General features: G+C 39.7%; 2 protein-coding genes across 2 annotated transcripts; both read left to right on the top strand.

The window, feature by feature from the left end:
- Window positions 1-1,179: 1,179 nt before the first annotated feature.
- ncaph (non-SMC condensin I complex, subunit H) lies at window positions 1,180-11,277 on the top strand. The gene is made up of 16 exons (XM_062417804.1): window positions 1,180-1,270; window positions 1,376-1,468; window positions 1,999-2,116; window positions 2,367-2,506; window positions 3,125-3,314; window positions 3,698-3,780; window positions 4,996-5,189; window positions 6,087-6,232; window positions 7,233-7,339; window positions 8,039-8,158; window positions 8,576-8,683; window positions 8,939-9,079; window positions 9,356-9,466; window positions 9,639-9,715; window positions 10,037-10,112; window positions 10,954-11,277. Exons 2-16 carry the CDS (start codon window positions 1,421-1,423, stop codon window positions 11,011-11,013), a joined length of 1,719 nt encoding a protein of 572 aa, XP_062273788.1. The 5' UTR covers window positions 1,180-1,270; window positions 1,376-1,420; the 3' UTR covers window positions 11,014-11,277.
- Window positions 11,278-13,699: 2,422 nt separating this feature from the next.
- LOC133979596 (vesicle-associated membrane protein 8-like) lies at window positions 13,700-20,641 on the top strand. Its single transcript, XM_062418144.1, has 3 exons — window positions 13,700-13,900; window positions 17,207-17,374; window positions 18,417-20,641. Exons 1-3 carry the CDS (start codon window positions 13,886-13,888, stop codon window positions 18,600-18,602), a joined length of 369 nt encoding a protein of 122 aa, XP_062274128.1. The 5' UTR covers window positions 13,700-13,885; the 3' UTR covers window positions 18,603-20,641.
- The last annotated feature ends 107 nt before the right edge of the window (window positions 20,642-20,748 follow it).

Raw genomic sequence — 20,748 nt, 5'->3', positions numbered from 1 at the left:
TTCAGCTGGCTTTCTACTTCTCTGTCTCGTTATAAAGTAGAACGAGCTACACTGAAGCCAAGTCGGATTTTAAACATTTTGAGGTACGCTGAGTAGAACAAGAAGGTTTTGTTGTAGAATGTATGTGTGCATGTGTAGCAGTAAACCACCTAGCTAAGAATAGTTGGGACAATACCATCATGTTAGCAATGCTAGCCGAAACTAGCGTTGTTATGCTAAATTGATAGCAGTAGACAGTGTTCACGTTACAATTCAACTGAAGTCCTTTTGTTTATATGTGAGTCTTTGTCTATGTTATTGCTCACTTACACTGTACAAATGAAATTCGCTGTAACTTACATGGGGAAAGCTAGTGTGTGTTTCTTTTAGCTTTTATAAGTTATGAATGTTTCTGTATCTCTGAAAACTCAGCTGAACAATATGAACTGATGCATCTGTTTTCATTTTTCTTGGTGTTCTCTGTGTAAATCATGTATATTCAAAATACTATATGTTGCTCTTTAACTATGCTTTTTTTCCTGTCCCATGCTCAATTCTTAATATTTGCAGTATACTAAGAATATTGCCCAGTGAAGAATGTCGGTCGCACAAATGCAAAGTATGCATTTTTCATCTTATGAAACATTTATAAAATGCATGTTATTCTAACTAAGTGTAACCTTCCTTTTTTTTTTTTACACTGAAACACAACCCCAGCTATTTTTCCTGAAGGGGAAATGTGAATCACTATCCCTACATTTAGCCTTTGTGATGGTATTTTTCCCTGTCTCCAGCTAAGATGAGTGCAGTCTCCACACCGGTCTCCCGGGTACGACAAGGATGGACGTCATCCTCCTTGATGAACAAGGGTCTGTCCCCTGCAGCCTGCAGCACCCCGCTGCTAGCAGCCTTCCCCGGCAACGATGATGAGCAGGAGCGGCGTCAGCGTCGTAGGTCAAGAGTCATTGACCTTCAATCTGCCACGGACCCCTCCTTTAATGACTCTGCATCTCATAGGTATGCAGTAGAAATAAAAGAACAGTTGGTGACAGTCCATCATGTAAAGCTTGTAGAAAGATGGAAGATCATGCAAACATGTTTTCTAAAAACATGTCAAATTACAGCTTAAACAGCCAATATCTGTCTTCCCTGCCACTGTGTATCTTGAGAGCTTAAAGATAATCCCATGTTTGTATGCAGCACTGTGGGGACTCCTGCTGCCGTGCCCAAGTTGTCAAATGCACAGATCTCAGAGCATTACTCCACCTGCATCAAGCTCTCCACAGAGAATGTAAGTATACATGCATTTTGTCCATGCATGTAAGGAGTCTGGGTTACAGAGAAACCATCATCACAGTGTACATAAGACTAATGCCTTCTTTTTCTTTTTTGGTAGAAAATAACCACAAAAAATGCCTTTGGTCTGCACCTGATTGATTACATGGCTGATATTCTCAAACAGAAGGATTCTGAGCTCACAAACTTCAAGGTATGTAGGTTTTTTTTAATCCTCTTCATCAATCTTTGATTTTCCAAAAATCCCAGTCACTGAACTTTTCATTCATATGGCGAAGATGAGTCGGATGTTTCATACTCTTTTCTCTTTGACTGCTTTCTTGTTTAAACTTGTAAACACAGAAACAAAAGACCTTTAAAACTGTAATCATGAAAAGTCTTCCATTAAATAAGTGTGTGAAAGATGTATCTTTGAATATTTTTCCTTAAAAGAAAGCTGTGATCTAAATAATTGTCCGTGTTAGATGTAGTGCCTAGCTTTTTGATGTAGTAGTCCCACTTATTCAAATAAGGTCTGCCGCATCCTGAGTTAACAAGACGAAAGCTACACACACTGTTACAGAAGTCTGAAGGGATGTCTGCGGCTATTCAACAAAGTAAATGTCATTCAAGGGGACTGCCATATTGAATGGGTCAGCCATGGTCAGAAATGTTACATTTCTTGCAGCGTGACTGATGGTTCACCTGTCCTTCGTATGTATGTGTGCATGTTTCCTCCTAAAGGTAGCAGCTGGCACTTTGGATGCCAGTACAAAGATCTATGCTGTCAGAGTGGATGCTGTTCATGCTGATGCCTACAGGGTGCTGGGTGGCCTGGGAGCTGAGACCAAACCCGGAGAGGGTGAGCACTTTAATTTTATTGTTGCATAATGTCATAGTGGTATTTCTTAAATATATACACTGGAACCTAGATGCAGGTTTTCAGCGTTTTTCTTTGATAATGCACAACTTCATCTTCCTACATGTTTCTTTTATTTGAAATGAACCCTTACTCATCCATATTAGTTCTTTTCGAAATCCAAAAATCTCATACATTCTTAAATTTTCAGCTCTTTTCCTCCATTTTTGTTTGTTTGTCTGTTTTTGTGCAGACCATGGTTCAAACCAGCAGGAGGGAGATGATGGAGGCGAGGTGACTGCCAAGCAGCCGAAGAAGAAGAGGCCGCCTAAGAGGACGGTGGAGCAGAACCTGGGCAACATCAACAGTGCCGACTCTGAGAGGAAGTGTGAGGTATGCTCAATGACACTGATTCAAATGGCTCCCATCCTCATTCCAAAACGGATAATGGTTGTGAGAATGAAAGTTGTTTGTGTGTTGATGGAAAGATGCTCCATCCCTGAATTGTGTTTGATAGTGGAAAAAAATGGACTGAAAACATCAAACATGAGGCTGTAACTACACATCACTTCTAACCTATCAAAAGATACAAACATGCTTCTTCAAATGTAAATTATATTGTTCTAAAATGACTAAGAAAAGTTATCAGACCTGATGATGATTAAGTGTCAGCATTTGTTGTTTCTTCAACTTTCTTTTAGATGTTGTATTTTATAAGTTTTGTATGCCCTTGTGTCACTTTACTTAACTCTGAGACAATTAATTCATGTAACTAATTGAACATCATAATCAGCTTATATCCACAGAAGCTCAGACTGATGACTGATAAGTTCATGATCATGATAGAGATCAATTATTGGACACAGGTCACTAAGCTGTCATCTTAGATGGAGCTTTTATATTTAGGCTCTGTAATGACTGCATCACCATGTCATATCAAACGGATTATCAGTGCAGCGTGTAAGGGGTTATTGACCTTTATTTTTTATCACATGTGACTGTGCCATCCAGGTGGACCCCATGTTTCAGCGGATGGCCGCGTCCTTCGATGAGAGCAGCACAGCCGGCGTTTTCCTCTCAGTCCTCTTCTGTGAGAACAATCGCTGCGAGCTGCTGTTTCCCTCCTACATGACCCTGCTGCAGTCCACCCCCTCCTACTCTCCTCCACCTCCACAGGGAGTCCCCGCGTCCCCGTTCATGGGTAACAACCAAACCACTCTCCCATTTACCGTTCCAGAAAATGTGATTTTTTTTTTTTTGCTTTTATATTTAATTGTTATGTAAATTAATGGAGAGTAAGATTTCTTTTTTAACTCATTTGGAATCTAAAAAAACATTCAGAAGTTGATAGATGGTACCAAGTTTACAGAAATAGAAATGTAGCATATTTGGCATGAATGTAGCAGCAAACAATTCCAATAAACGTTACATGCTTTAGAAGAAGAGAACACTACAAGAGTATTGTACTTGGAATTGTGTGTACCTTTTTTAGGGCTTTATCAATTTAACAGAATATTTCCAGATCATTTTTCTGTTGAATGATTAATCGACTAACCCTATATTTCTGTGCTGTGTTCCTGCCAGCCGGACTGGAGCGTTCCCAGGAGAAAAGCTCCATCTGCCCCTCACTGGAGGACTTCTCCTTCACTAGCTGGAACCCCGAGCAGGTCAGAGAAACCATATCAGCATCAACCTCATCACCACTGTGATTGCTTCACTGGATATTTAGATTTATGATGTAGTAGTATGATAGAGGTAGGGGTAATCAGTTCTGCTTCCTGAGATCAAATGTCCCCTCTGGCTGTTCTTATTCTCTAACCACTTGGCTCAGATACATGCAGGCCCTGATATGTTTAATAAGATCTTGTCTCAAGGACACTGTAAAGACCCTGATACATGAGGCTGACCTCAAAGAGCTAGCTCAACAAAGACTGACTGATGTACTACCTAACATCTTCTGTTGAAATTTGAACTGAAAGGAGTGGTTTGACATTTTGAGAAATACATTTATTCAGTTTCTCGCTGACAGATGAGATCTTCGATACTGTCCATGTCTGAAATATGTAGCTACAACCAAAAGGTTAGCTGAGCATAAAGACTGGAAACTGGGGGGAAATGGCGTGCTTGGCTATGTCCAAGTGGAACAAAATCCACCTGCCAGTACTTCTAAAGCTCACCAATTAACACATTACATTTAGCTTGATTCTTTTGTACAAAAAACTGTTTCATGGGGAGTTATGTGCCAGACTATTTCTTAGTTGGGAGCAGAGACCTTTTTTATTCTTGTCGTCACTGTGAGGTTTCCAGGCAACCATCAGAGACGACAAACAAACCAAATACAGTCTTAATTAGTGAACTTTAGCAGTACTAGTAGGTATTTGGCTTTTTTTGCCTACTTCAGACAGAGCCAGGCTAGCTGTTTCCAGTCTTTGTCCTTTCACCTAGTGGCTGTAGCTTTGTATTTATTGTACAGACGGGCAAGAATCACCACAATATTGAACTGCCAAGCACTGAAGACAGGAACTTGTCAGTGGTCTGTTTTTCAAGGAACATTGCATAGAAACAAATAAACAAACTGGCCAACCACTTTCATGCCACTGTGATCACAAGAAGCACATGAGCGCCCCACAGCTGACTGGCAAACCTTTGTAAAGGATTTAAGAATTCAATTACATTCTGGTCTCTATTCTATTGTGTATGGTAAGAATGAGAACATAAATACGTCATGTGCATCTCTTGAATTATAAAACTAAATACTAAAATTATATTCCAGAAACTTTAGCGACACAGTCAGTTTATGATCCTCTCCACAATGTTAAATCAACTGCACAAGTCTTACCGTAGAGACCGTGTGATCCCAACTGCCTAGCGTTTCATTTCAGACCATGAATCAACTCGTGGAGAAGATGAAGCACGGCGAGCACGTGTTTGACGTCAACGCCGAGCCCGAACCCGAACCCGAAGAAGACGACTGCCCTGACTTTGACGCCGACTACGAGGACGGAGGGGGTGACTGTGAGGAGGGGAACAAAGAGTACAAGGACGGCTGTGTGGCCTCCGGCTCTGGAAAAGGAAGGTGAGAACATTGATTATAGGAATTATAGTGGAGCAATAGTAATGATGTATGATACTTGAAGAACTTGTACTTAGGAAACAACAGCAGAAAAGATGATTAAGAACTTATATAACAGACCTTCTGATTGATAGATTTTTCTGTTTTTGCTTCTGGTAGTTGTTCTCTTTTCTTTGTACTTTTCTGCACTTTTCCCTCCTACTGCTCTTTAATCCTGTTTGAACCTCATGTTAGGATGAAAGAAAGGACTCTATTATGTTCCCAGATTTCCTATACATTTATTTATCGGTGGCGGCCCACCCCAAGAAATCTTTGCCCGCCACAAATTGATTTTCTATTTATGGAGTTAAACACCATGCTCTCACACCTTCTCTCTGATATACATGCAAACATGCGAGAGAGCACCTGCGCCGGCTTGATCACCCCCCGCTGCACACAAACAGGCTCCTCTGAGCTTTTACCCTGCAGTCATGTCACGCCACCTACACTTATCTACACTTAAAAACATAAACAAAAATCGATTGTGCGTCTACATCGATTTGTAAAGCGTCGACCACACACTGCGTAAACAAGAGACTTCATGGTACATTCAGGTGCACTTTGAAAACTTAGGAATCTATAGGCAATAGCAACAAAGGTTGTTAAAAATAAGGACGTTTCTATTTTTTCTTTTTCCCACAGGATTTTTAATAATTAGATGCTAAAATCATAACAATAATATCCCATTTATTTCTTCATTTTCCACATTTTAAAAGTTGTAGAAATGCCTAGAAGCATCCTGAACACAGCCCATTATCGCCAGGATACGAGTCATTTAATTGCATGTGTTCTGTGTCAAAATCCAACATCTTCAGCCTCTATTAATAAAACTGCACATTTGTCTGTGTGACTGTGTTTTAGGGACGTCATTCCCATCGGAGAGGGAGACATCGCCACTATGTGCCTGCAGCTGTCCTCTCAGCCCAGGGAGTATTCCTACTTCAGCCCCAGGACCATGGCCACATGGGCTGGACCCGGCTACTGGCAGTTCAAACCAAAGCACAAGTGTAAGTGAGATTCACTGTTTAACACACATTTGATGACATTAGTGATTAAAAACAAGCAGGCTAATACTGTTCATCTCGTGCATCTCTCATATATTTCATTTCCAGTTTTGTTTCTTAACTGTAGTTGCTGTTTACGGCCTGATGGGTTCATACAGCCTGTTATACATCCACCACAGCCATCCAATTAAAATGACCGTCTTATGTTCAGCAATATCTAGCTTACAACTCACTAAACTAGCTTACTTTGTGTTTCTGTAGCTGTTTCTGTGGTGAAAACGTAAAAGAACTCTGCTAACATATCAGTGTGATGATGCAGATCAGAAATAATTAGCTTGTTACACAATTTTTAAAAAGCCCATGCTGTAGAAAACTGGACTATGTGTAATAGTGTAAATGAGCTAATTGAACTGTGTTTTGTATGAAGACATATTGCGTTGGCACTTTTTGAATGGCTACACTCAGAAATGACTGTTATTCTATTAAACTTATTAAAAACACATAATACAATACAAATACCATTCAGTACACATTCTGAAAATAGCAGTGGATGTTTGTCAGACCGCTGTAGGAGAAAGTCACATGTTCTTTCAGCTCTGTCAATCCTTCATGCTGTACATATATGATAAATGTAGTCAGATATTTGCTAAAATGTTCCAATAAGACACTATGTATTGCTGTTTTTACGATAATGATGACAATTCACGTAGCCTTCATCTATAGCACATAATTACTATGTGCAGTAACATTATGTGGTGATTGCCAAGATGTTTTTCATTTTTAGTCAGTTTAAATCTCGTTTCTTTGTCATTCCGTAAATGTAACAGGAGTGTGATTGGTCGCTGTATAATCCAGACGACATAATAAATACACATTAGCTTTATCATCATCATGCTTTGAGGGATATATGGGGACAAATGACACTTTCACATTTTCTCTAACACTGATATGAGTCTAATGCACTGCTCATCTGCCTGTATTCTTGTATTTAAATCTCCTCCAGTGGACCATTTGCCTGACAAGGAGACACGTAAGAGGAAGCCCAAGAAGACATTCGAAATAGACTTCAATGACGACGTCAACTTGGACACCTACTTCCGCACCACACGAGTAAAAACCCCTTTTTCTGCTTTTATTTTATTTTATCCAAACACAACATATTCTCTCTGTGGGAAAGTGTCAGAAGGTGTAATTGCTACCTGGTGTTTATTGCTCAGTCATTAAATTGCTAATTAATATAAAGTATGTGGCTAAAAAACATCATAGAATATATATCTTACTAATAACTATTGCTAATTATCACGAGTGACATACCTTTGTTATATATTAGATTGAAGATCTTGTTCGTCAGTTGCAGTATGTAGACAGGCTTTATGTGCTGTGACACCCACAGTGATAGAGCCAGAGGTGGGCTGTCTCAACATGTTCCATCTATCAAAATGTGAAGGGCATTAAGGCTATAACATGGCACTTTTTAGTGCAGTAGCCATAGCAACACAGCATTCAGCATTTGGGGAAATGTTTTTGATGGAGCTGGTGTCACAGCTACCAGCTCCCGGAGGCTTTTATATCTCAACCCTAAAATGCAAGATATCTGCTTTGAGTTGATAGTGGATCAGAATGAATACAAAAGCAACTTCAGACCAATTAGAGCTGAACTTGTAATGATTGATGCACTTTTTATGTGTCTACATGCATGATAAAATGACACCCACTCTTTAAATACAATCATAAGCTAAGAAGTTATATCACCTGTAGATTCTTAACCTATCCAAACTGAATGTGACATTTCCTGCTCTCTCTTCACAGGCCGCCACCACCATCACTAAGTCTGCCCTCAGCACCTGCAGTAAGAAGACCACTCTACCAGCAGACTTCCAGTTTCCCCCAGAGACGCTCTCACAGCTCAGCCTTAAACCCTCCAGCTCGGTGAGGCCTCACCGCCCGTGTCAGACTTACTTACTCCTGGCAGCAGAGTACCATTGTAGTCCGTTAGCTGTTCATTAGGGAATTAGAGTTAGTTTATAGAGGTCTAGTATTGCGCTCTGAGTTTGAGGTCAGATCTTATATCCTAGATCTTATCCAGCACTGACTTCCAGTTGGAGTCAAATGTTGGCTGATGGCTTGTTTTAGTAACCCCACAATTAGAGGATACGGCCGTCACCGCTATTGCTACATAATTCTCACAGTCAGCTTTTTACATAGAATTTGTTTACTCTTCACAAAATTGAGATATGTTACAGTCACCTAATCTTTTATTTGAATTTGAATTATCAGTAACAAAATATGGATCATTTATTTTGTGTTTTATATTAAGAAGGGTGTTTTTGGTTTTGTGTACTCCAGTTATGTAAAGAGGGGCAGAAGAGGCTGTCCGGAGAGCTCGGAGAAGGCATCGGAGACTATGACTACAACAACGCCAACGACACAGCCAACTTCTGTCCAGGTCTTGAGGTCTGAAACCCACATTTTATATTGATATTACCTTCTTTTTTTTTTTTACTTTCTCTGGAGATAATAGGAATGGGTGAGCAGCTCTGTATACATTGTAGTAAGAATGGCAGTACTGTTTTACATTTATTTCTTAGTGTCGACCAAAAATGAAAGATCATGCTGACGTTTTAGTATTAACATTTAGACATTTAGAGTTAAGTACAAAATGTATTACAAACCCTATCTTTCAGTTTCTTTGTCTATCTTCCTCTTCAGGGAGACAGTGATGATGATGTTGAAGGGTTTGCCGGTTCAGACGACACACAGCCTTCAGGTGACAGTATAGCTCCGCCCTCGCAAGATTCGGAGGGGGTCTCCACCTATGGGGAGGAAGATCTGGTACCTGAACCACACAAGGTGAGTGGCACAAGTCATAAGTGGATATAAGACTTTCTGTGGGCGTCTGTTTTTTTAAAGCTAGTATCTCTATGCTCAAAGCAACAGTAATAATATTTTCAAGCCACATGAGGCAGCTTTATAGACTTCTGCTTTATGATCTCTGAGAGCATAAAAAGTTATTCCTAACAATGAAATTCTGGTGCCTGACATCAATTATAAAATAACTCATGGAAATACATCATTTTTGCTCTACAGTTTTACACACTTGTACTTATATTTTTACTCATCCATCAGGTCAACAAGATTGAGATCAACTATGCTAAGACAGCCAAGAAAATGGACATGAAAAGACTGAAGAGCAGCATGTGGACTCTTCTGACTGAAAGCCCAGAAAAACCCACCAAGGTAAATCACACCAACATCATGTATCAGCTTTTTATCTGCGGGGTTTAGAAGATGCTAAATTGAAAGGTTTAAGGTCTTTATTCATTACACACGACACACTGTCATAGATGTAGCTGTGTATATATCTGTGTTTGAGTCTACTTTACCAGATATACCTTCATGTTCCCTGCAGGAGGTGGAAACTGTGGAGACACCCGAGGTGTGTGGGGAGAAGGTCTTCAGTCAGACCACAAAGACGCTGCTTCAAAGGTATCAACAGACCACCCAGCACAGCACAGCACAGCACTAATGAGGAATATTAATGACTAAATAGCACTCACCAAAAGTGCACTAGATTCAAATCTACTGTATGCTTCTCTACATGTTATGTTCTACCAAAATATGTTGAACTTGAAACCCTTGTGTGGGTGGATGTATTTTAGCCTGGCAGGTACGCATCATTTGAAGCCTGCTGTGAACCTGCTAGCGGGACTCAAAACTACAACTTGCTCAAAGGCACTAAACTAAAACCGCATGATGGATGAAATGTAATCTTTGTTGTGTCTTTCTTTCTCTTTTCTGATGATTCAGACTGCCCAACACGATGGCTCAGAACCTGTCGGTACCTCTGGCGTTTGTCGCTTTGCTTCATCTCGCCAATGAAAAGGTGAGTGATGTTTATCAGCATTGTGGCCAGGAGATTACAAGGAAAACATATTTTTACTATACACATAATTGATGGAGTTCTAAAACTGTAGATACATATAAGGTTTTTCAATTATCATGTAAATGTACCTGGTTAGCCCTTTATGGACCAGACTGAACACTACCTGGACAGCACCAAATGACAGAGAATGTTAACAACTAGCTGATGAACATAGTGGAGCATTTAGCAGCTAAAGAGACCTTTCTCTCAGAGGGCGATTTAATGCAAAGCTTCCATGTCTGTTAGATTTTTAATGAGCAACTGTTTGCTAACATGGTCACCTTCATAAGGCGACAATAAGTCAATGTTGGTTCTTTAGCTTTTTCTGCTGCAAAATGTAGTTATTGCAACTGTTGTTGTGAAACACCTGTTGAACTGAATACATACCCTGGATGGATGACATGAAAAGAGCCACCATCTTTTCTTTCTTTTCTGGTAATTGGCCATGCAGTAAATCATGACATGATTATTTTATTACTGTAATATATTGTGACCTGCATTGTAGCACTCCTTCCCTCTTACTGATCCATGTTTTTACAACACGCACCATTACATAACACTCATCATAACACATGAAGCTACATCTTCCCTAGTTGTTGACTGTACATAAAACACAAAACCAAGATGTAGAGAGCTATAAGCATTTTGGAAGTAATGTAAATAGAACTTTTATTCATCTTAAAGCCTGAATTAGTGCTGTTACCTACAAACACTGAATTGACATGTAACCTATTGGAAAATGTTCAGTTACCTTGTCTATGTGTTGTATTGTGCACTATAGAATATGTTTGTTTTTTAACAGAATTTGGAGCTGGTGAATGTTGATGACATGTCAGATATCATCATCAAACAAGGCCATTGAGGAGAAACTAATGATGAGATCTCATATGGAGAATCGGAGCCATCCTTTTATTCTATTCTGTACTTTTCCCTCTCCTTCTACTATGTATAATGTCTCATGTTTCTCTGTGACACCCTTTTTTTTAAAATAATGTTTTTTATCTATTTTCTGGCAAATATATAAAAAACTCAACTCTGCTTACATCCATGAAATAGTGTTTTAAACCTTATGTCTTTCCTTGTATTCTGTCTGTTGCTGTCCTGTGTGTAGATAACTTCACCGCTCAACCACCGCATAAAAAATGTATATTGTGAAAAGAATAAAAGCCTTTTTTTCTAAAATGTTTAATGGTGATTCATTCTAAAATGTTCCGACAAGTCACATTTCCTATATTGTAACAGACCATATATTATGCTTGTCGGGCCAATTGTTTTCCAAAATGGACATAATGGCTTTGGTTATTTTTAGCTGCTTGTGATTCAGCCTGCAGCAGGTGTCTGACATGACAGCGTCAGCATGTAATGAACAGTATTTAAGCCTCGCCTTCATAGATGGAGGAGAAACCGGTTGGTCGAGGCTGCTGCTGCTGCTAGCAGGGTGGGACTGTGTATGACATCAGTACTTTAAGGAGCTGCGGGACAAGCGGTCACAGCTGTGAAAGAAATGCCAAAGGTTTAACAGTCCTAAGGCCTTCAGCTGAGGACAAAGTAAAGTTCACTATGTCACTGATTTAAGAAATGAATAAGAATGATAGTGTCAAAGTTTCTCACCAGCAGTTCTCTGCGGATCATTTTCTAAGACATCTTATGAGATCTGTGACGTGGGACACAGTTACTATCTGTAGATCAGGAATGAGTTGATGGGATCTAAACTTCATATTGCACAGCTGTTATCAGCAATACGATGTTTTGTCTTTTATGGTGAACTATGTAGAAAAATAACACTGCTAATTGAGACCTAACATAAAATTACAACACTGCTTTTTACTCCTATAATTCTTTATGTTGTAATGGCACAGTGGACACTTGGAAGTCGAAGGGGTCCCTTGCTCACTGAGGTTTTCAATATGTGTTCCGAGGACCTCAAGGGACCTTAAGAGATTTCCTTGGGGACAACAGAACAATGGGAGATATTTTAATTTCACTATTATTCAATTGAGTAGAACTTAGCCCGGTGAGAGAATGGAAAAGAATGACTGTTCTGTTCATAGGTTTCACAGTCAGATGGGATCCCTGACACTGCATCTTATCAAACTAAGGTCAGGGGTCTGGTGTGGATCAGTTTGATGGTCTCTGACACCAAAAAAGCTTGAGAACCATTGCCTGCACAGTCTGAGTCTATTCTATGAAGGGATGATGTACTGTACCTGAGCCAGCACCGGAAAGTCCATTTATGAATTGCTTTACTATTAAAGTGCAATCAATTCTAAACCTAAGTGAAATAAGCAGTCCATTTCTGTGCCAGTGTTGAGTAAAATAACTCCTTCCTGTTACCAGTTGATTTACTGCATAACTTTTCCAACTTAGCTTTACTCAGCTTCAAGAGAATAAACACACAAAGGTGACGTAACACCTCTCACACCACAAAGACTTTGTTTCAGCCAAGAAGAAAACAAAATACTATTGTAATAGTGTTATCTCCATGATTCAGCACACAGGCAACATGTGATGGGAACACCTTGTTATGACGCCATCCTGAGGATAAAAGAGGGACAACACATCAATTGCTGGTTTTACAATGACAAAGGAAACGAGGGGCAAGTTTCTTCACAGTAAAAGTATTGATATATATATAATATTTAGTCACAGAAGCTGTTGATTGACAACGTTTTGCACAATGGTCAATATTTGAAAGTTTCAAATATGACCACAATATGTATTCATTGTTTTCTCAGAGAACTGTATTCACGGCCAGAGTGGAGAAATAAACCCTCTGAAGAAAAACTGGAATTATTTGACTATCCAGTGGGCCAGATTGGACCTCTCAGCAGGCCGGCTCTGGACCATGGGCCGTATGTTTGACACTCCTTATATAGCCTATAATTACCAAACAATCATGTGAAATGCATGGAATAAAATATACTTCTGAACTTATCATGAATTAACTGCAGACCCAGAGCATTGTGTTACAATTCAAATACCAAATACCCACATTGAAAAACAGTTTGACACAAACTTTTATTGTCATATACACAATATTCTACACAAAGATCCTTAAATCAGAGGTTCAACCTTTCTCCCAGCCAAGAACCCCTAAACTGACACAAGGTAGACCACAGACCCCCATCTGATAAGAGAATGTTTTGTTATGGAAAGTGTATGAATCCTAAAATAGACACACAATCTGTCACTGTGTTAATAAGAATAAGAATAATTGCATTTTATTTGTAACGCACATTACATTTGACGCAAATCTCAAAGTGCTACAAGGTAAAAGCATCAATATAAAAGACTATTAAAATAATACTAACATAAAACATTATAAAATAAGAGCATAAAAGCAGCAACCAGCAAGGTTTAGGTTCTGCTTAAAAGAAATGTTTTAAAGTCCTATTCTATGGCGCCCCCAGCTGGCCCCCTTAGACGAGGGACATCAGAACAGAAGGCTGCCTATAGATGAAATTATATTGAAAATGATTATGTGAACTTTTATTTTGTAAAGTACATCCGCTCGGCGCCGCTGCGTCGTGCTAACTTGACGCCTGAAGCGCAGGAATCCCATTTGAAAAAAAAAAACAACCAGGAAGTTAAACAGAGAAGGAAACGTATTTGCTTTCGTGGAACATTGAACTCTCTGTAAAGTGTGTATAAAACCGTTTTTATAGCGTTTGAAATAAGTGCGTCGGCTTCACATCCAGAGGACTCACCGGCTTCAGATACTTGTTTCCTACACGATGGACGTTGATCCGGTAGGTGATAAAACTTCTCCTCCGCCACTCACACGACGTGCAACAGGGGGGTAGCTCCACACTCAACAAGTTACTCTGAATTTAAAACTTTGTACCTTCGTCTGAAAATAGCTTTGAGAAGTCAGCACATTAGTTTTTTTTTTTTATTGAGAAAGGAAGTTCCCGTAGTTTAACAAAATGGCCTAATTACACCCGCAGCTGAAAGTGAACAGTGTGTTCATCCCTGTGGAGCCGCTGAGCCACAACATAGTCCCTTTCATTTAAGATAACAAAAATCACACATTTAAAACTGCTTTAAACATTCCTTTAACAAGTCTTATTTCAGCTTACCAACTGTTAAACTGTTAAAATGTTAATGAACTAAATTTCTTTAGAAAGCAGGACTGTCAGTGGTTGTAGGGTAAACATGACAGTCATGCCTGAGGGAAAAACACCAAACTCCATTAAAAAAAAAAACTGACACTTAAACTACAGTGTATTCCCTATGAACCTAATCCCACACAGAACCCCTGCAGGCCTTGACTTGTAAGTCATTTGGAGCCAGGTTTATCAATGTGATAGTAGTGATCCACCTTGTATCACTTTCCCCCAATAAAACATACATTTATACTGCAGGAGGTCATTGATCTCTAATTGTTTTGTTTTTTATAAAGATCAAAGTGGTATTACACCCAGTCATGGTATTGAATGAAGTCTGGTTTTGCCCATATATTATTATCATAAAATGCTTTATATCAAAATATAAATCCCTTAACATATCAAAAGTAGTTTGAAATTTGCCAACCTTGACAAACTTAGCTAATGTGTTGTGATGTAACTGCACAAGTTGGGGGGGTTTAAGGTCCCCCCGAAAGGTTCACAGAAGCCAAATGAATAGTCATATAAAAACAAACCTCATCGCAAGAAAGTATGTATGTATTTATTTCCTCTTTCCTTTTCCGTGTTCTCGCCCCGATGTCTATCTGCTGATATCTCTCACGAATCTCAATGAGGATCTTGTTGGAGGCTCCTCACTTAAAAAATGTCGCTTCGTGTGCTAAACTGTTTCAAACCGTGACCTTTTGCGGTCTTCAAACATGACCCTCGTTCTTTTTTGGAACGGCCGAGGAAACCTTTGAACTGTAGCTGCAGACTGAACTCGCTGAGGGGGGAAGAGCTAAACCAAACCAACTTGTGTTTTCCTGTAGCCTGCAACATTTATTAGTAGGGCTTTAAAACATCTCACTGCCCTTTCTAATGTCTGTATGTAGTCTGTTCAAACCTCACCGTGTATGCTAACAGATTATTTTTTGCATTTGCCTAGATAAAGAAGTGAACCGTGATGATTTCACGTGGCCGAGGAATGCAAATGAAATCCATCCTTTTTTTGCATTTCCGTTTATAGCCTTGGTCAAACATTTTAACAGGAAAGATTTAAATTTTAGAGATAGCGTTTCCTCGTGTGTCTTCATTTTACTCCGTAGGTATCGGCTGAAGGCGGTCTTATCTGTCTGGAGTTTGTTTGGTCACTTGTCAAGTTTAACAGGAAGCTTGAATTGACTTTCTTTGCCTTTGCGTTCAGCTGAATTCCTCTATGAGTCTGACAGCAACGGTTCAAATGTTTGACTAGTGTGCTTAATGTAGCTGTCTAGTTTCTTTCCCCCCCCCTCTCTGTCTGTAAAAGCTGATACTTGATAGGTGTCAGCCATTCAATAGACCTCAGTGATCCACCTGGCAGCTGGCAGCGGTACAGACAGGAGGAGGAAGAGGAGGAGGAGGAGGAATGAACTTGGTTATGACAGTTAAATAAAGGCAGAGTTACAGCATGGCATCAAATAAGAATACACAAACGTCTCATATAATGAAGAGATGGAGAGCAGGAAATAAATTAAATGTAAAAGTAACATCACTATAAAAAAATATATATATATACTACAAGTTTTGTTTTTAAAGGTGCATTAAATGATGCTGCTTTCATTATAAAACAAAGTGGAAGAAGGGAGTGAAGGAAAGAAGGGAGGAAGGGATAAAAATAGGAGGGGAGGGAGCAGATGACGCAGCAAAACCTGCTCTGTTACCTAGAAACTGTTTTGTTGACAGTCCTGTGGTGGCTTATGGGATTTCCAAGTCACTGTATGCATACACAGACACACACACACACACACACACACACACACACACACACACACACACACACACACACACACTCTATCTCTCTACTGCATATTTATAACACTTCTAATAAAATAATCACACCTCTAACTGTGTGGCGATCACAGCTTATCTTCCTGTTGAATGCAGTAGCCGATGGTTTAACAGCCCGCAGGCCGCGCTGTCACATGCAGCAGCTCCAGGGACTGACAGGACTCTCAAAGCCACCAACAGTTGTCATGCATATTGTTGTCAGAAAATACAAGCCTGATAGTGAATCATGTGTTTATTTATTTTTTTTCCCCCCCTTCTGGTGACACATAGACTCACACTGGTGTCAGATTGATGAATCCAGTCAATGGGATAACAGATAGGATGAGTTAAACACATTTTAATGACCTTATGGGTGATGATACTGGTCAAGTTCAACTAGAACAACATTTGAGAGTCGAAACAGCAAAACCTTAGTGACTCTATGGATAAAAATTTAAAAAGATGTGTTGTTACAACCGACTTTAAAACAAACACAGTCGCTTAAACAAAGACTTATATGGTCGCGTCTCTTAGTTTCCTACCACTTCCTCAACAAACTGATCCTGAACCTGAGATTAGAGGAGATGAGAAGAGTCAATTCATCACTTTTAATAGTAGAACTGATGGAATTTTGCAATATGTCTTAAGTAGGAAAAGCTTTTTAGTGTGTTGAATTAGAAGGGATAAGAGCAGTCTGGATACTACTGCAAACATGAACAGACTATTCACTTGGATTGCAGTCGTATGAGTTATTACTATGGTATGATTGTGACATAGAGACCATGCATACTGAGAAAAAGAATCCAGTGTCTGAGCCTTGATGTGCACCACATGTCAGAGAGCAGACAAACTAAGCCCCAGCTAGTACGTTAGACTGTTATACACTGTCTGTACTTGTCAGTGAGGATGCTGTAGTCTACACACACTATCAGAAGCTATACTAACAATCAAGAAAATCCAACGACATGCCACTGTGAGGTTACACACTGACAGAAAGTAGAATATATCTTTACCAAACTGCCATTACTATCCAGAAGCACATCCATAGAAACATCAGTTTATCAGTCTGTTTTTAATTCAGTGTGAAGATGAAGTTTGGACGTGGAATAAAGCTTACATTTAACGCTCTCTGTCCCGTCGTAGGAGCGAGGAGGAGTGGCGGAAGTGCCGGAGCCAAAGGACAAGGTGCAGACCTTGAAGGATCAGGTCGATGGAGTCAAAAACATCATGACGCAAAACGTGGACCGAATCCTGGCCCGAGGGGAGAGGCTGGATGACCTCATGGGCAAATCAGAGGACCTGCAAGCAGGGGTCAGTCTATTCACTGGAGTTTATCCTTTTTATTTTTTTTATGTGAAAGTAGGTTAAGGCTGTCAAGCTATGAACTCAGTGATTATCATCAGATGAACCAGTATTACAAGTCAGTATTCAAGACAGTAGAGAACACTGAGCGTTGCCTTTTTCTCTCTCTCACCTAAACTTTGAATGAAGTGCTTTCAGTGAGGCATTGTTCCAGCTGCACCTTTTTCAGGTGATTAAGCTCATTAACCTCATAACCTTTTGTCTGAGGTCCAAATGCCTCACTGCACAGTGTGTATAAAACTGCTTCATGGTAACAAGGCAGTTAGCCAGACATGCAAATGATTGCAGTGTATGTTGGAGCAGATAAACACACAGTTTAATCCTTTTTTTATTTGTATTTTTTGAAAATGCGTTTACATCCGTATCAGAATTGTGTTAAGTTGCTGCCGATGCAGACACAACATTTTCTGCTCTACTGCTTCATATCAGAACCTTTAAATGACTATATTAACGAGAGGCTTTTACTATAAAGACTTTACAGGAAATGAAACGTCTTCCTCACTGAATTAGCAGAGCTTCGTTAGCTACACTAAAAACTCGTCAAAACAACAACATATGGGGATATTTGGAGCTCTTTAGAATGAATTCAGGGAGGAGTAATACAAGCAGAAACAGTGATGAAGAGATGCAGATAACCAGCACAGCTCCAACAAGTAAACTACTTGTTTGACTTTTGTGTTCTGTGTAATGGAGAACATTCACAGCATGCCAGGTCAACTCCAGCCATATCTCAGCATGACTACCCCCAGAACAATGGAAAAATGCCATGATGTTAATGGAGCGGAGCAGTGAACTGGTGCACTGTGCATTGAGCAGATAACCATTTAAAGAAATCTGTCACAATCTGATGTCAGCACGGGCTGAAAGTAGAAAAAAAACGTAAGAAGCTGAGCGTTCAGAGCAGTCTGAAGCCAGTGCTTTATGCTCACAGGGATTACCTCTACATACCTCTTTGTTTTAACACTTCTGTCTCGTGTCTCTCCCTGCTCAGGCTCAGCACTTTAAGCAGACGTCTCAGAAGGTGGCTCGCTCCTACTGGTGGAAGAACGTCAAGCTGATCGTGTTGATCGTCGTGGTCGTCCTCATCATCGTCCTCATCATCGTCCTGCTGGCTACCGGAGTCATCCCCACCAGTTCCCCCTTGCCTCCTATAGTCACTCCCACCTCCAAGCCATAAACAAACACACTTAATGTACATAAAGACATATTTAAATCGTAAACAAAGGCATTCCAATTGCACATTATACGAAACTTTTGCAAATCACTGCTGTCTGGTGAAACCTTTATCGCTTCTGAGTTAGTGTCCACTGATAACTGTCATGCTTCTATTGGAATTTAAGTATTTCCTGCTTTGGTTTAAGGAACTTTAATGACATGAGAGCTTATGAAACCTTTTCAAAACACAATTCCAGCAAATTATGGTAAATAAGAAATCAACTTTGCTTTGTAAGCAAAAGTCTACAGAAAGTCTGAGGTCTTCACCTGACAGCAGCAGCAAAATTTCTGTTCTCAAAGGACGGCTCACACCACCGCCGTCAGCTCTTTGCTTAACCACCATTGGTTAATTCATTCTCGCAAAGAGGAAGTCAGCAAGTCCACTTTAAAGTGTGTCGATGGAAATAATGAATGTAGATTCCTCTAGACTGTTACCAGACATTAAGATTGCCTTAAACCTTATCACTATCATGCACCTTTTACAAAAGACAGTTTAAAGAAATAAGTAGGGCTCTAAAAACTTTTTAGACATCGGACAAATGCACCAAACACAAACCTGTAACAATTTTAGGTCACCGTATATTTAATGAAAGTCTTAATTGTGTGTTGCATACGTATGTTAACATGTGGGGGCTTATTCATGTCAAAGTGCTTCCAATTTCTTAGTAGTCAGACAATCAAGAAGAAGTAATCATTCTATAGAAGTCCTTTTCATATTTGTCAGATAGCTTATTATTATAATTTACATATAGCATTGCCTTAGCTGTTTCTAAAATGTTGTAATTAGCTCCTTCATTTGTGTTGAGGGCTTGTGATTGGAGAGAGGTTTGTATTGGATCAATAGTACACCCTCAAAGGAAACTGTTAAAGTGAAAGTAGGAAACCATGAGTGTATCTTTTAATGCACATCAATGTTTTTTGGCTATGGAACCTAACTGATGAATTATGTGGTTTTTTCGACTCAACAGAAAAGTTTAGTATTTAGATATGAAGATAACGTAGAATTGTAGATTTGTACATTTGCACTGTGCAGTATAATTGGTCTCTTTAGCTGATCATGTTCTCTTCCTCTTACTCTAGAAACTTTGGTTTGTGAGCTCCTCAGCTCAGCTCTGACACAGTGTTCTTGTTTCACTCTGTCTTCACACTGAAGTGAAAGCAGCAGAGGTCAGGCACAGCTTTTTGGAGGTGTAAGAGCTCCACACTTTTAACACAGGGCTTTGAGTTAATACACAAACTAGGGGGGGGAAACAGCTGTTAAAGGTCAATTCCCACAAGCTTAGCGTTGGAGGATCAGGCTCCCTCCAGTCTACTAGCTGAGAGAGATCACTTACGACCCCTCCACGGCTCCCCCTGCTGGGCCCGTGTCAACAAATAGGCCCTGGAGCAAAGATCCTGTGTGTCTGTAACTGTATCACCATCGCTTTCCACCTCTCTCTGCTGTTCTAGTAACCAGTTTAGCTTCAAAGAGGTCATTCCCATTATGAACTGTATATAATGACACATTCACATCTATATGTATATTAGCACCAGCCTGTTCTTTAGATGCTATTGATGTTATTTAATATTATTGGTGTTCTTCCTTTTCAGTTCAATTGCTATGTTATCAATCAGTTTATACCAACAGGTGTGAAAAGTGGGAACATATTCTCTACGGTGTTTTTTTTTTTTTACATGTTTCTGGGGTGCTGTAGTGCTGATTTTGTTACCTTTTCACACGCTCATACTGACCTGATCCATGCTGTGTGTGTGAGGCCACAATCATATTTCTGTTCATCAGAAGCTACAGCAGGTCTGTTACTGCGTTAGAGGTTTTTTTCCCCCACTGCCTTTAACTCGTCTCACGTTGAATCCACATGCTCAAAAAACCGATGAATCCTGGTCAGCCAGCCTGTGATGTAGCTGTAATGTTTGTTTAGTAGCCTTAACAAGGGTCTAATTCTTATGACTTATGTAACATTTTTAATTGTCTGATATTAAATAAATAGTATTTACTTCTAAGTTGTGATGGTGTCCCCTTCTTTGCAGTTTGTTGAATTTGCCACTAGATGGAGACAGAGAGTATCTGATCTGACACTTGGAAAAAGTAGATGGTGAAGATTGTTAAA

The sequence above is a fragment of the Scomber scombrus genome, chromosome 4 (assembly GCF_963691925.1).
Source record: "Scomber scombrus chromosome 4, fScoSco1.1, whole genome shotgun sequence".
Taxonomy (NCBI): Eukaryota; Metazoa; Chordata; class Actinopteri; order Scombriformes; family Scombridae; genus Scomber; species Scomber scombrus.
Note: the sequence above shows the minus strand (reverse complement) of the source record. Positions and strands in the feature narration are given on the sequence as shown.